Source organism: Oryctolagus cuniculus, chromosome 1 (assembly GCF_964237555.1).
Source record: "Oryctolagus cuniculus chromosome 1, mOryCun1.1, whole genome shotgun sequence".
Taxonomy (NCBI): domain Eukaryota; kingdom Metazoa; phylum Chordata; class Mammalia; order Lagomorpha; family Leporidae; genus Oryctolagus; species Oryctolagus cuniculus.
This window is the reverse complement of record NC_091432.1, coordinates 122,389,698-122,404,733: the sequence shown is the minus strand read 5'-3', so window position 1 is coordinate 122,404,733 and position 15,036 is coordinate 122,389,698. Positions and strand designations below refer to the sequence as shown.

At 50.9% G+C, this 15,036-nt stretch overlaps 1 protein-coding gene across 13 annotated transcripts in view; it reads right to left on the bottom strand.

The window, feature by feature from the left end:
* FLI1 (Fli-1 proto-oncogene, ETS transcription factor) overlaps positions 1–15,036 on the bottom strand; it is a 142,840-nt gene that overhangs the window by 26,910 nt on the left and 100,894 nt on the right. For all 13 annotated transcript variants that reach the window (XM_051847967.2, XM_051847958.2, XM_070048312.1 and 10 more), the window contains one exon: positions 7,863–7,928. In XM_051847967.2, the coding sequence (XP_051703927.1) occupies positions 7,863–7,928 (66 nt within the window). The remainder of the gene's footprint in view (positions 1–7,862; positions 7,929–15,036) is intronic.

Sequence of the window (15,036 nt, the reverse complement as noted above, 5' to 3'; positions counted from 1 at the left end):
CGCCGCAGCCGGCGTGCTGCGGCCGGCGCACCACGCTGATCCGATGGCAGGAGCCAGGTACTTCTCCTGGTCTCCCATGGGGTGCAGGGCCCAAGCACTTGGGCCATCCTCCACTGCACTCCCTGGCCACAGCAGAGAGCTGGCCTGGAAGAGGGGCAACCGGGACAGAATCCGGGGCCCCGACCGGGACTAGAACTCGGTGTGCCAGCGCCGCTTTCATTCAGCACTTGGTGTCTCATTTACATTGTGCTGATTTGTGAGTATTACACCATTTCTGAAGGGACACTATAATTATTCTGCTTTTATGAGGGGACTTCAGAAAGTTTGTGGGAAAATGGAATTAAAAGATGAGTTTATTCAGGTGCAACAATCTTTTGCAATCCATGAGTAGGAGGTCTTCGAAACGTCCATGGGAAATGCGTACTATGAGAAAACAACTGTGCGTGAAGTTCAAAGCTTTTTTGCACCAAGATTAATTTATCTTTTAACTCCGTTTTATGTGAGCTTTCTGAAATACCCCCCTACAAGAGGAAGACCCGAGTGCCTTATCCAGGGTCACAGTCTGAGCCCGGAGCCCCAGTTCTATCAATCGTTCTAATCCATAATTCAATTTCTATCAATAAGTTCACTCATTAAGTTCCAATGCTTAAAGACAAGGTCAAGGTCTGCTTGGGAAAACTGAGAGTCCTTACTAAAGAACGGTCCAGACGTTGTCAGATGCTTGTTTTAATTAGCTTGTGCTGATGATGTTGGAAGAAGCCTGGGGCAGGGCCGGGGTGGAGAAGGAAGAGCCAGACTTGGATTTGAGTCCTGCTCTGTCCCAAGCCCTGGCTGACCTCAAATGAACCCTGTAACCTCTCTGTGCCTGGTTTCTGAGCATGGAGATGACAAGGATACAGGCATTACCATCTCGTGGTGATGCCAGGAGATCATGGGTGGGAAAACGCTTGGCAGATAACAAAGGCCTACAGAAAAGGGTTGTTCTTGTGTGCACTGCTGCAGGAGCCGGGCCCTGGTCAGCAGGGGCTCCGGTGCCTGTGAAAGACACAGAGAGGTGGCCTCTCTCCCTTGCCTTCCCGCACTGAGCCAGAAAGCAGACAGACTTTTTATCCATTAGCCAAGCGGCTGCTGGAGATGGGATTCCACAGGCAGACACAAGCTGGGCTGGGGCTGGGGCTTAGGGTTTTCCCATTCAGCAGCAGGCCCTAGGAGGCTCCCGGCTGGGGCTAGAAGCTCAGTGCTCCATGAGACCTGGGCGGCTTTATGAGTTCCAGGAGTTAATAAACAAGGAGCTCAATATCCTCTGTCTTTTGAACAGTCAGAGGTATTTAAACAGATTCAGCATGAGCAGCTAAGGAAATGAGGGCTCAGGCATGCAAAACAGCTCTGAAGGAGAGATCTGCTGATTCTTGCAGACTCCCAGTCCCGCGGAGCACCTCGGGAAGGCCCCAGGGCAGGATCTGCCCAGGAAAACAAAGCAAAGCTCTGACCTGTGACCAGGGCAGCCGGGGCTTCTGCAGCCCAGGGGGTGGAGAGGAGGGGTGGAGATCCAGAGTGTGGCTCCTTGAAACAGCCACTTCACTTCTAGAACCCCACTGTAGGGTCCATGTACTAATGCCATGCTCGCTTTGTAGATGACTGGATGCAGACAGACACAACAAGAGTTTCTGGAGCCAGCATTGTGTGCAGCAGGTTAAACCATCACCCCATGTGTAAGCACCAGTTGGAGTTCTGGCTGCTCCACTTCTGACCCAGCTCTTGCTAATGAGCCTGGGAAAACAAAGATGATGACCCAAGTGCCTGGGTCGCTGCCATCCGCATAGTTGACCTGGATGGAGTCCCAGGCTCCTGCCTTCCGTCTGGCCTAGCCTTGGCCATTGTAGCCGTTAGGGGAATGAAACCAGTGAATGGAGGGCTTCTCTCTGTCTCTCCCTCTCTCTCTGTTGCCTTTCAAATAAATAACATAAATCTTAACAAAAAAGAGAGGCAATGCTGAGATGTCAAGTTGTCAAAATCAATAGAACAAGATCAATGACAGTGATGAAATGAACTAATTGCCATCATACGGTCCCATCACTCACCTATACCCTCATCAATTTACCCACAGCTCCTTCTCTCCCTTGTCTAGGATGATAAAGGGCTGGGCAAGGTCAAGCTCAAGTGCTCAGCATGTGACAAAGCAAACCTGGACCAGCTTTGCCACACCTCTTTTCTGTCTCTGTGGTTTGTGCTGGGAAGTAGGGCTTCTCAAGGCCAACTGTAGCCTGGAGAGGGTTAGGAACAAGTTCAGTGCTTGGGTGGGGGTGGGGGGGGGGGTCACCTGGAGATGCTGAATTAATTGTCACGTTTGGGCCTGGGCATTTGTATTTCCTAACTGATAGGTTTGCATTTTTGTTTTAGTAAAATATACACAGAATGGACCATTTTAGCCATTTTAAATGTACAGCTCTGTGGCCTCAAATGCATTCACACTGCTGTACAACCAGCAGCACCAGCCACTTCTAGAAATTTCTCAAATTCCTGTACTGGAAATCTGGCCCCATGAAACAGTAACCCCCCCACTCTGCTTCCCCAAGCCCCTGGTACCCAGCATCCTGCTTTCTGTCCCCCTGAATTTGACTAGTGACCTGGTACAAGTGGAGTCACACAGTGTCCTGGCCCATCAGTGTTCCCCCAGCCCTTCCTGTGATTCCCTGTGCAGTCAGGACTAGGGAGCAGTGCCAAGCACAAGCATAGGCTGTGCACGAGGTCATCTCTGTGCAAAGAGAACAGTTAGGGATACGGATGGAATGACAATGGGAAAAGTGCAAGGACAGAGAAAAAGAATGCAAAAAATTCCAATTTCTGGCCAAATCACATTTAGGCCATGTATTGTTTTTGTGAAAAAGCAGCCAGGAAGGAAAGGCTGTATTCTTCAGGAAGCCAATCCACAGGGAGGGATTTTAAAAATATATCTGAGAGGAAAAAAGGGGCGGGGAGAGTGAGAGAGAGAGAGAAAGCGTGAGAGAGCACGCAGCTAGCTCTCATCTGCTGATTCATTCCCCAAATGTGAATAACTGGTAGGATGGGGCCAGGCTGAAGCTGGAATTCAATCCAGGCTCTTACATGGGTCATAGGGACCCAACTACCCAAGACATCACCTGCTGCCTCCCAGGGTCTGTATCAGCAGGAACCTGCAGCCAGGAGCCAGAGCTGGGAATCAAATACCAGGCACTCTGCTGTGGAGTGCAGTGTTTTAAGGGTGTCTGAACTGCTCTGTCATATGTTTCCTGAGCTGGGGATTCTAAATCTGTAATGTGAGTCTGGGTTCTTGCTCTACTGCTGAATAGCTGTGTGCCCTTCCATGGGTGCACACTTGCTATTACAGAACCTCCATCTCTGTGTCTGCACAATGGAGATACAATGCCTACCTCACAAGGACGCCGCAAGGCACAAAAGCAAAGCACGTGGCAGTGTCCAATGTACTCACAAATGACAGTTGTGGCTGCAGCCTCCACTTTGTTTTTTCAGTGCACTAACTTTGATAATGAAAGCAAGCGAGAGAGCATTACTCCGGCTGGGTCCAATCCACATCCACAGAACACGTAAAGGGCTTAGTGATTGTTGTAAATTAATTTTTAAAACCCAGCCTTACTTCCCTTAGAGGTTGCAACCATTTTCAAGAGAAGCTGGAAGAGCAATTATACCATTTTAGAGTAAAAAGGCATTCTAATTTGATAAGTGCTTCGAAGACACATTAATAGACATCCTCACTTCAACGTCTCTCCTTTGTGCTGATGCCAGCACCTGCCCTCGCTGGAACACACACACACACACACATACACACATGTATGCGTGCACACACACACACACAGCTCTAGTGCTCTCTATGAACCCTGGGTTTGTTTGGGGCTGTGTGTGCGTCTCATTCAAAGAAGATGGAGCCAAGGCTGCACGATGTCTTCTCTTTCTTTTGCCATTTAATATTTAAAAAAATAAAGATAGCTATTAGAGCACAGCAGATGAGAGGGAGGTGGGGAGGGCAGAGGGGAGGGAGAGAGAAGCTGGTTGGCTTTGTCTTGCTAATGTGCTTTGTTGTGTTGCACACTGGGTCCCTGGGTCATTCAGACAGATTCAGACCACCTCTTAAGGGGGGAGATGACAGAGGAGCAAGACAGCTCAAGTGGAGAGCTTTAGTGGGGACAAAAGGTGCACCTGCAAAGCGCAGATTTAATCAGCTCTAAGGCCAGGGCCGATGCTGAGAGATAAGTGCCCGCACCACCTGAATGAGGCCCTGGCCACGTGCGTTTGCCTGGATACTACAGTTAATTCATTTCAGAGAGCGGTTGCTACCCACCAAGAGCGAGCTGCTCTGGCAATCAGCCCGAGTAAGCCAGCGGTGTTACAAATGTGCTGCCCAAACACAGTAGAGCCCAAGGAAGGAAACAGAATCGCAGGTAGAGGAGGGCGCTCAGTGCTGAGACCCTTGTTGACGAAGGAGTTGTTTAACAACACACTGCCACTTAGCTAAGCTGGTTTCTAAACTAAAACTTGTATTTTAAGTCCAGTATCAGGAAATCTCCCATTGGCTCTGCCTCAGAGATTCACTGGCTCATTCTGATGTTGTTTATGGCCCCTCCATTCTTTCTTCCCTCCCTTTCCCTCCAGTGGTTCCTTTCTTTCTCTCTCTCTCTCTCTCTCTCTCTCTCTCTCTCTCTTTTTCTCTCTCTCTCCCTTCCTCCCTTCCAAGAAGTAGATCCCCAACTGCAAATGAAATGAAAGCCAGTTTGCTGGGGCCGGCGCCGTGGATCACTTTGTTAATCCTCCGCCTGCGGCACTGGCATCCCATATGGTCGCTGGGTTCTAGTCCCGGTTGCTCCTCTTCCAGTCCAGCCCTCTGCTGTGGCCCAGGAGGGCAGTGGAGGATGGCCCAAGTCCTTGGGCTCCTGCACCTGCTGGGAGACCAGGAAGAGGCACCTGGCTCCCGGCTTCGGATCGGCGCAGCGCCAGCCATAGCAGCCATTTGGGGAGTGAACCAACGGAAGGAAGACCTTTCTCTCTGTCTCTCTCTCTCTCACTGTCTATAACTCTACCTGTCAAATAAAAAAAAGTCAATTTGCGGGGCTGGCGCTGTGGCACAGTAGGTTAACGTCCTGGCCTGAAGCGCCGGCATCCCATATGGGCGCCAGTTCTAGTCCTGCCTGTTCCACTTCTGATCCAGCTCTCTGCTATGGCCTGGGAAAGCAGTAGAAGATGGCCCAAGTGCTTGGGACCCTGCACCTGCGTGGGAGACCCGGAAGAAGCTCCAGACTCCTGGCTTCAGATCAGCCCAGCTCCAGCCGTTGTGGCCATCTGGGGAGTGAACCAGTGGATGAAAGACCTCTCTCTCTGTCTCTACCTCTCTCTGTAACTCTGTCTTTCAAATAAATAAAATAAACCTTAAAAAAAAAAAGCTACCACCTGATAGGAGAATGAACTCTGATGATCTATTGCACAGTAAGGTGGCAATAGTCAATAATAATGTGATGCGTATTTCAAAATAGCAGGCAGAGGGGATTCTGAGTGACTGTACTATACAGAAATGAAAGTTTAGGGGCATAGATATGCTAATTGCACCACACACATATGCACTGAAAAGCCACACTTTACCCATAAATGTGTACAATTAGTGTACCCTTTAAAAATGTCACTACTAAAACACGTAAAGCAAATCAAAGCAGAGGGATTCTGGATGCCCGTGGCGCCCTCATGCTGGGGTCCTGGCTCATCTCCCTAGACACCAAGAGCTGCAGAGCAGAACCGGACTCTGGCAGGAAACCCAGGCTCACGGGATGAGGTGATTTCCCAAAGTAAGCAAACGATGCCCCGACCTCCGGTCTCACGTGTTTGTCACTGAAACACATTTGCTCTCTTTTAGACAGCGTGCAGCCTGTTCAGATAAATCATCAAGTAAAATGTGATGCCGACTGTAGGATGGATCAACAGACCTTCGAAATTTTCACAGCAAAACCCAAGAAATCTGATTTGGGAAGGACAAACAATAGCAGAAACAGAACTGGCCCAGGGAAGAGCAGGAGAGAAAGAGGCAAACGAAAAGCAGAAATGTTTACAATCGGGCTTGTTATGCTGTATATTTCCCCACTAGAGGTTCTGGTGATTATCAAGCTGGAGGTTGTTAGCAGGAAACACAAAGAAACTCCTAGGCACTCAAAGGGGTAATCTTGGGCAGGACACGTGGGAATCGTTGGGTCTCTGTCTCTTCTGCACCCCAGGAGGAACTGAACCTGTCTGTCTCTTCCCTTACAGTGTGCTGGGCTACACAATATACAACCAGTGCGCAAAACTGCAGCTTTCATTCCACACAATGACAGGTGTCAGTTGAAGGAAACACAGGGAGGGAGAAAGGGGTGAGGAGGGGTGCGTGCCCCCTCGGTTCTTCCACTGCCACCAGCAGTCCCCTCCTCTGCTGGATTTTTGTTTTGCCACAGAAGGACATTTTTCACTCCCTCTCTGGTTTGTAATTATTTGTTCACATGTTTGTTTTCTTTTTTTTCTCCTTCAGCCTAGGAACTATGCATTAACCCACTTAAATGCCTAAAATCCAACACAGTATCCGGACTGATCTCCACGGTATTATTTTATAAAGAAAGATGCTGAGCAATGGCATTGTGGTCTCTCTTAAGACCCCTCACTGATGGGGCTGGCACTGTGGCGTAGCAGGTAAAGCCACTGCCTGCAGTGCTGGCATCCCATATGGTCACTGGTTCTAGTCCGGGCTGCTCTACTTCCAATCCAGCTCTCTGTTATGGCCTGGGAAAGCAGTAGAAGATGGCCCAGGTGCTTGGGCCCCTACACTCACTTGGGAGACCTGGAGGAAGCTCCTGGCCCCTGGCTTTGAATTGGCACAGCTCTGGCCATTGCGGCCAACTGGGGAGTGAACCAGCACATGGAAGACCTCTCTCTCTCTCTCTCTCTCTCTCTCTCTCTGCCTCTCCTTCTCTCTGTGTAATTCCGATTTTCAAATAAATAAATCTTAAAAAAAAAGACTCTCACCAACAACAACCCTTGCCTGGGCTGGTTTTCCTTCTTTCTCAACCAAACCAACTCATAAAATGGTCACCTTACTCATGAATCTACCTCGATAATATCTGTTGGGAAAGAAAGCTCAAGAGATGGACATGAGAAACCCTTGACATGCTTATTCACTGTCTCCAGCACAGAACATTCCAGAATTTCAGCCTCGAAAGGAAACAGCATCCAATCCACTTCGAGAACAACCCATTTTCATTCGTGGAGTGACAACTTCAGGTTCTATCTTTGTGATATTACTACGAGACATTTTAAAACCTTCTTGTGTTTTTGCAACTTGCGGCACAGGTGGGAAACACTTTGGGTTCCTGGCTCGTGTGCTAGGGAAAAAGTGAGTGGAAGAAGGAAGTTGCTGATCTTGCGCTGTGGCTCACTAGGCTAATCCTCCGCCTTGCAGCGCCGGCACACCAGGTTCTAGTCCCGGTCAGGGTGCCGGATTCTGTCCCAGTTGCCCCTCTTCCAGGCCAGCTCTCTGCTGTGGCCCGGGAGTGCAGTGGAGGATGGCCCAGGTGCTTGGGCCCTACACCCGCATGGGAGACCAGGAAAAGCACCTGGCTCCTGCCATCGGATCAACGCGGTGCGCCGGCCACAGTGCGCCAGCCGCGGCGGCCATTGGAGGGTGAACCAACGGCAAAAGGAAGACCTTTCTCTCTGTCTCTCTCTCTCACTGTCCACTCTGCCTGTCAAAAAAAAAAAGTTGCTGCACAGACCTGAAGTTTTGCACCCTGAACCTAACTGCGGTGTCATGGCTTGTTACTGGAGAAAACAATAATCCCAGGGGGGACGAAGCTCACCTTCCTTGACACTCAGCCGGGAGGACTGGTCTGTGTGGGAGGTCGTATTGTAGGCCAGCAGTGAACCTGGAAGACAAAGCAAAAACAGGTTATAAGCCAGGCATTTGGCCTAATGGTTAAGACGCCAGTTAAGATACCTGCATCCCGGAGTGCATGGGTAGGATGCCCTGCTCTGTCTCCTGGTTCCGGCTTCCTGCTAACACTCACTGCCCTGGGAGGCAGTTGTGACGGCTCACGTGTTCGGGTTCCTTCCATCTAAGTGGGAGACCCAGGTTGAATTCTCAGCTCCTGGCTTCAGCTCTGGCCCTAATCTAGCTGTTGAAGACATCTGGGGAGTGAACCAGCAGATGGGAGTTTCTCTCTCTCTCCCACCCCATAATAAAAAAATAAATAACTTTAAAATATATGCCAAAAAGCCCCAAACAGATTATAGGCCCAAACCTTCTGAGATCAACAGCAGATGAGAGCAGAGGAAGGGAGCAGAAGAGATAGGGAGTGGGAAGAGGGACAGAGGACTCCTGGAGAATGAGGAATCAGCTGGCGTGATTCATTGCTGGGAGCCAGGCATGCCGGACTACCGCAGCTGCCTGGAATTAGAGTAATTATGTTCCACAGGAGGCTTGCCGGTGTGTGTGTGTGTGTGTGTGTGTGTGAGAGAGAGAGAGAGAGAGAGAGAGAGAGAGAGAGAGGAGCACACCCTTCTGAGCACCGTGCCGCAGTTCTGCAGTGCACACAGGACTGGCAGGCAGTCATCTGGGTCCGTCCTTCTCCCACTTACTCACCGGGTGACGGGCAAGTGACTTTGCATGTCCAGGCGGGGCTTTCTTTATCAGAAAAACGAAAGGGGTGAGCCTGAGCCGAGGTTGCCAGACTGCTTCTCTCAAGGCCAGATAGTAAATAGTTTAGGTTTTGTCTCCTGGATACAGGGACTGTGTGCAGTCTGCTTGGTTTTTGTTTCATTTTGCCTGTGGCTCAGATTTGGCCTGCAATGACATCCTTTGGGTTTGTGCACGTGCAGGTCCTCCAACAGGGTACTTGTTACTGGGGTGTTGGGAGTTGGGAGGGAGCTGTGCAAACAGGAGCGTCTGTACCCCCCTTGCCTATGCCCAAGAGGATACAGCTGAACATGGGGAATAAAGTGCTGGCATGAGCGTATCTGCAAGGGGATTCGGTCCAGGAAGCCACACGGATACCGAAAGCCACAGATCCGGGAGTTCCTGACGGAGAATGACAGATCTGCACAGAGCCTGTGTGCATCCCGCCCTGTACTTGAAATCACCTCTAGGGCCGGCGCTGTGGCACAGCGGGTGAAGTCACCACCTGCAACACCAGCATCCCATACGGGCGCCCGTTCGTGTCCCGACTGCTCCGCTTCCCATCCAGCTCCCTTCTAAAGGTCTGGGAAAAGCACTGGAGGATGGCCCAAGTGTCTAAGCTCCTTGCCACCCACGTGGGATACCTGGATGAAGCTCTTGGCTCCTGGCTTCTGGCTTTGGCCTAGCCCAGTGCTGGCCGTTGTGGCCATCTGAGGAGTGAACCAATGGAGGGAAGATCTCTCTCGATCTCTCTCTCTCTGTCTCTGTCTCTCTCTCTCTCTGTGTCGCTCCCTGTCTCTGTGTAACTCTGCCTTTCAAAATAAATTAATAAATCTCTAAAACAAAACAAAACAAAATCACCTCTGGATTACTTCTAAGACCCCAGACAACCTAAGCGTTCTGTAAACAGTTGTCACATTCTATTGTTTAAGGAACAATGTCACGGATAAACAAGGCTGCACGTGTTCAGTACCAACGCAGTGTTCTGTCCTAACTATGTTAAATCTGAGATTGGCTGTCTCTATGTGAAATGCAGATGTGGAGAGCTGGCTACATAATCTCTAATCTTTTAACATTAAATGTTCAGTGCCTACCTATGCGGGGCCAGGCATAAGTCAAAGGCATTTGAAGCGCTGGTGTTTTTGTTGTTGTTGCATGCAAAAACACATTTTCCCTTCTTTTTTAAAACAAGGTTTGTTCCTTTGTTTCACATTAAGTCAAGAGCTTTATTTGGTAATAGGCATTTTTGCCATTCTCCCGGGGAAATCGTCAAGGGCTACCCGGACTCAGGCTGGGGTCCGCTTTGACCAAGGATGCCATGAGCCCCCACACATGTGTTCAGGCAGGGATGCATTTTCTCAACAACCCTGCTTCCCGTGGCCAAGGGCGCTGACGGGTGCCAGGCTGGGCACGGGCTGTCAGACGCTCCTATTTTTAGTCTGCAGTCATGACAGGGACACAGCAGTGGAGCTGCGGCCTCACCCAGCTGTGGGCGTTGGGTTGTGCTTCTCACAGAAAATGTGCGCCTGAGCAGGCCAGCCCGTGCGGGCCAGGATTTTATAAGAAACTTTCAGCCGCCTAGACCGTCGGACTTCTGGCTCAGGCAGCAGCAGTTCCAGAGGAAAACCAGGAAGGGGGTCGGGCCTCCTGGCTGCCGAAGTGCGGCTGTGTGGGTGCCATTTTAGGAACGAGATGGTCACGTGAATGCAGGGTCCAAGAACAAGCTATGTTTGGTTCTTCCATTCTCAAGAATATCAACGACAAAGTGAGGCTGGGACAACTTCCTTTTTTAATACGAGAGTCTGGCCGGCGCCGCGGCTCACGAGGCTAATCCTCCGCCTGTGGCGGCGCCGGCACCTCGGGTTCTAGTCCCGGTCGGGGCGCCGGATTCTGTCCCGGTTGCCCCTCTTCCAGGCCAGCTCTCTGCTGTGGCCCGGGAGTGCAGTGGAGGATGGCCCAAGTGCTTGGGCCCTGCACCCCATGGGAGACCAGGAGAAGCACCTGGCTCCTGCCATCGGATCAGCGCGGTCCCTGGCTGCAGCGCGCTGGCCGCGGCGGTCATTGGGGGGTGAACCAATGGAAAAGGAAGACCTTTCTCTCTGTCTCTCTCTCTCACTGTCCACTCTGCCTGTCAATAATAATAATAATAATAATATGAGAGTTTAAAAAGAGACCTGCCTTTAGGACCTCCATCCAATTATCTCCTCTCTCTGAGCCACAGGTAAAATGGGCCAATACGTGGTAGCTGTAAGCAAGGATTTTAATCCAAGCTGTAAGCATGGATTAAAACATGGTACGCTGGAGTGGTGTCTGACACATGATTAAGACATTGCTTGGGACACTGTCACCCCACACCAGAGTGCCTGGGTTCAAGTCCAGGTTCTGCTTTGGGTTCTAGCTGCCTGCTACAGTACATCCTGGGAGGCGGCAGTAACAGCTCAAGAACTTGGGTTCTTGCCACCCACATGGGAGAGCCGGATGGAGTTCCACTTCCTGGCTTTAGCCTGGCCCAGTCCTGGCTGTTGTGGGTATTTGGCAAGTCAACAAATGGATGGGAGATGTCTCTCTGTGTGTCTGTTTTCTCTTTCAAATTAAAAAAAAAAAAGATGCTAGCTACAACATTCGTTGTCTTCATGTCCATTTCCCACAGACACCAGAGTTATATACAAGACAATCCTTTATGCAGGGGCTAGCTGGGCACCAACTTCCTCCTTTAGAATTGGAGTTATGGGGCTGGCACTGTGGCACAGTGGGTTAACGCCCTGGCCTGAAGTGCCGGCATACCATATAGGTGCCAGTTCGAGACCCAGCTGTTCCACTTCCAATCCAGCTCTCTGCTGTAGCCTGGAAAAGCAGTGGAAGATGGCCCAAGTCCTTGAGCCCCTGCACCCACGTGGGAGACCCGCAAGAAGCTCCTGGCTCCTGGCTTCAGATCGGCACAGCTCTGGCCATTGCGGCCATCTGGGGAGTGAACCATCGGATGGAAGACCTCTCTCTCTCTTTCTCGCTCTCTGCCTCTCCTTCTCTCTCTGTGTAATCTGACTTTCAAATAAAGAAATAAATCTTTTTTTAAAAAAAGAATTGGAGTTACGAGTGAGTCCTGCTGCACTAGGAAATAATCCTCCATGACTGGAAGGCGTTCCAAGAGAATACAGCCAAATCTCAAGAGTAAGATCCTCCGTGCCTGACACTCCGCCTAGGGCTGCAATCTCACTGCAGGGACAAATAAAGGAAAACGCAGGGCTCGGAGGTGCACAGGGCCCGAGTCCTTAGTGCAGAGTTAGCTGAGAGCACGCAGCGTAGATAAAGCACATTCATTCTACTTTCTACCACAGGCACACGTGACTTCCACAGGAAACTCCCAGCAAGCCAAGAGAAGGGGTCGCTGGACCTCTGCAAAGCCTGCATGAAATGCATATTTCATGGTAACCTCGGAGAAGGATTTTGCCCTGCAGACTGTTGCTGGTTCAAGTTTCACTCCTAGAAGGAGAGGCCGCCTCCCCTACGCAGGGGCTGGCGGGGGGCTGCTGGCCCCTCTCCCAAGGGACCCACATTCCCTTCTTTTTTCGGATCTTTTTTTAACCAGGGCCTCGGGCTGTCGAGGGTGGCACAGCACTCTCTTTTTTTTTTTTTTTTTTTATGGGAACTTGTTCTGGTGCAGGAGGGTCTTCCCCTGAGCCTGGCCTTTGCATTTCTTTCTCCTGCTCTGAGGTTCTTTCTGGGCTAAGCCTGAGCGGCTCTGAGCTGCCAGACTTTCCTGCAGAGTGAACAGGCCAGGATGGGGAGGGGGCACGCCTGACTTCTCCTCTTGCCTCTCACTGAATCCTGGCAGGAGCCATGCAGAGCCAGCATCACACCGTGCCCCTTCCACGGATGACATCAGCATTCAGCAAGGTCAAGTCCTTTGTCCAGCAAGGTGCAGGAGGCAGGACCCACTTCTGTCCCCAGCCCAGCAGCTGGGGTGTACTTCAATGAAAAAACATGGTTCCTGGGGCATGTGTTCTGCTGGGGCAGGTTAGGCCTCTGCCTATGACATAGGCATTCCATATGGGTACTGGTTTGAGTCTCAGCTGCTTCACTTATTTTTTTAAGTTAATTTATTTATTTGAAAGTTAGAGTTACACAGAGAGAGGAGAGGTACAGAGTGAGAGGTCTTCCATCTGATGGTTCACTTGCAAAGTGGCTGTAATGGCCGGAGCTGAGCTGATCCGAAGCCAGGAGCCAGGAGCTTTTTCTGGGTCTCCCTTGTGGGTGCAGGGGCCCAAGGACTTGGGCCATCTTCCACTGCTTTCCTAGGCCATAGCAGAGAGCTGGATCAGAAGTGGAGCAGACAGGACTAGAACCGGCGTCCATATGGGATGCCATGGGATGCCGGCACTGCAGGCAGCAGCTTTACCCGCTTCGCCACAGCACTGGCCCTGAGCCCTTCACTTCTGATATAGCTCCCTGCTGATGCACCTGGCAAAGCAGCAGGGGATGGGAGACCTGGATGGAGTTTCAGGTTCCTGGCTTTGGCCTGGCCAACCCCTGGTGTTTGCACCCGTTTGGGAAGTGAGGCAGAGACGGAAGATCTCTCTCTCTCTCTCTCCCTCTCCCTCACCCTCCTCTCTGTAACTCTGCCTTTCAAATAAATAAATAGATCTTTTAAAAAAAAAAAAAACAAAGTATTTCCTGGGTTATTTGTTTGTTTACATACATACTAAGGTACTTCAAAAAGTTCATGGAAAATAAAATTCAAAAGATAGGTTTAGGGGCCGGCACTGTGGCCTAGGAGGTTAAGCCTCTGCCTGTAGTACCAGCATCCCATATGGGCACCAGTTCAAGTCCTAGATGCTCTACTTCTGATCCAGCTCCCTGCTAATGTGCCTGGGAAAAGCAGTGGAAGACAGCCCAAATCCTTGGGCCCCTGTACCCAGGTGAGAGACCTGGAAGAAGCTCCTGGCTCCTGGCTTTGGCATGGCCCAGCCCTGGCCGTTATGGCTATTTGGGGAGTGAACCAGCAAATGGAAGACTTCACTTTCTCTTTCCCCCCTGTTTTCTCTCTGTATCTCTGCTTTTCAAATAAATAAATCTTTGAGAGAGAGACAGACAGACAGACAGAGAGAGGTTTATTTTTGTGTAAAATATTTTTGAAATCCTTTTTTTTTTTTAAATAACATGCATTTTCCAGGAACTTTTTGCAGGAGCCTGGTAGTTGGGATATAGGCATATATGCAGGCATAATTATATTTCTATTTATTTGTTGCACTCTTTGCTGTAAAAAGCTTGAAGTGACTTCCGCCGAGAACGGAGAGGCCTTCCGGAAGTCACAGCACAAGCCGAGCAGGGTATCCTGCTTGTGAATCCGTCTGTCGCCAGACCCTCGATTCGGGGTCTGAAAGAAGGTGGAAGCAGGCAGAGGGAGGCCAGGCAGGTGTGGGCCAGGGGGCTGGCCAAGGCTTTCTGCAGCTCTGCGTGCCCCCTGCCCCTGCTGCTTTGCGTCTGGGACACCTGGAGCAGGCGCCCAGGGCCCCTGTGCCAAGGCCTTTGTCTCAGCCTCACTGTTACCATGGAACTGGCCGGTGCCCGCTCACGGCAGCCTGTCGAAGGCGGTCTCCCTTTCTCTGCGCTGAGTCAATAGCTGGGGCTGGCTCTATCTCTGCACTCTTTCAACAACAGGCCTGGCCAGCTTCGGAGCCCAGGGCAATCGGGCCCTTTGTTCTGTTGGAATCCTGGTCTCCTTTCCCAGTCAGCCCGGGGCCTGGAAGGGATAAGACTTCACCCCAGCTTAATTGCCAGACCCGTCACCTTTGCCCGGCCAGCTGAGGCTGCAGGTGGGAATAGCGCAACACGCAAAATGTGTTTTCCATTAAGTTTAAATTAAAAATGGGAATCAAGATAGATACCTTTTCGGTGGGCTCCCTGTCACGCAATATATTTCACTCTCTTGAGCTGCCACTGTTTGAACACACAATATTTTTACCCAGGTCAGACCCCATAGACCTACAAACCCAACTCATTTATAAAATGAAACATGGCTCTTCCTCCCTCTGCCTCTGGCCCCCACCCCAGGAGTCCTAGGCTCCCAGATGTCCCCAACTCCCCCCAGTGGCCCCGAGTCTGAACTGCCAGGTGAGGACCTCTGGGGTCTGCCCCAGTCTCACCTCCCCCAGACACAACGGGTATGCCCATCAGGCCCCCACTGTGGGGAGCTGCCGGGGACAGAGGACAAGGTCAGTTGCGGGATAGATTTGACTTACTCTGCCTCATTCCAGGAGCCACAGGAAAGTTTTTGGAGAGCACTTATCTCTCGGTGCAAATAAAAGCAGAAAAGTGGTCTGGATTCCCACAGGGACCTGGGGAAGCGAGGCTAACTCAGA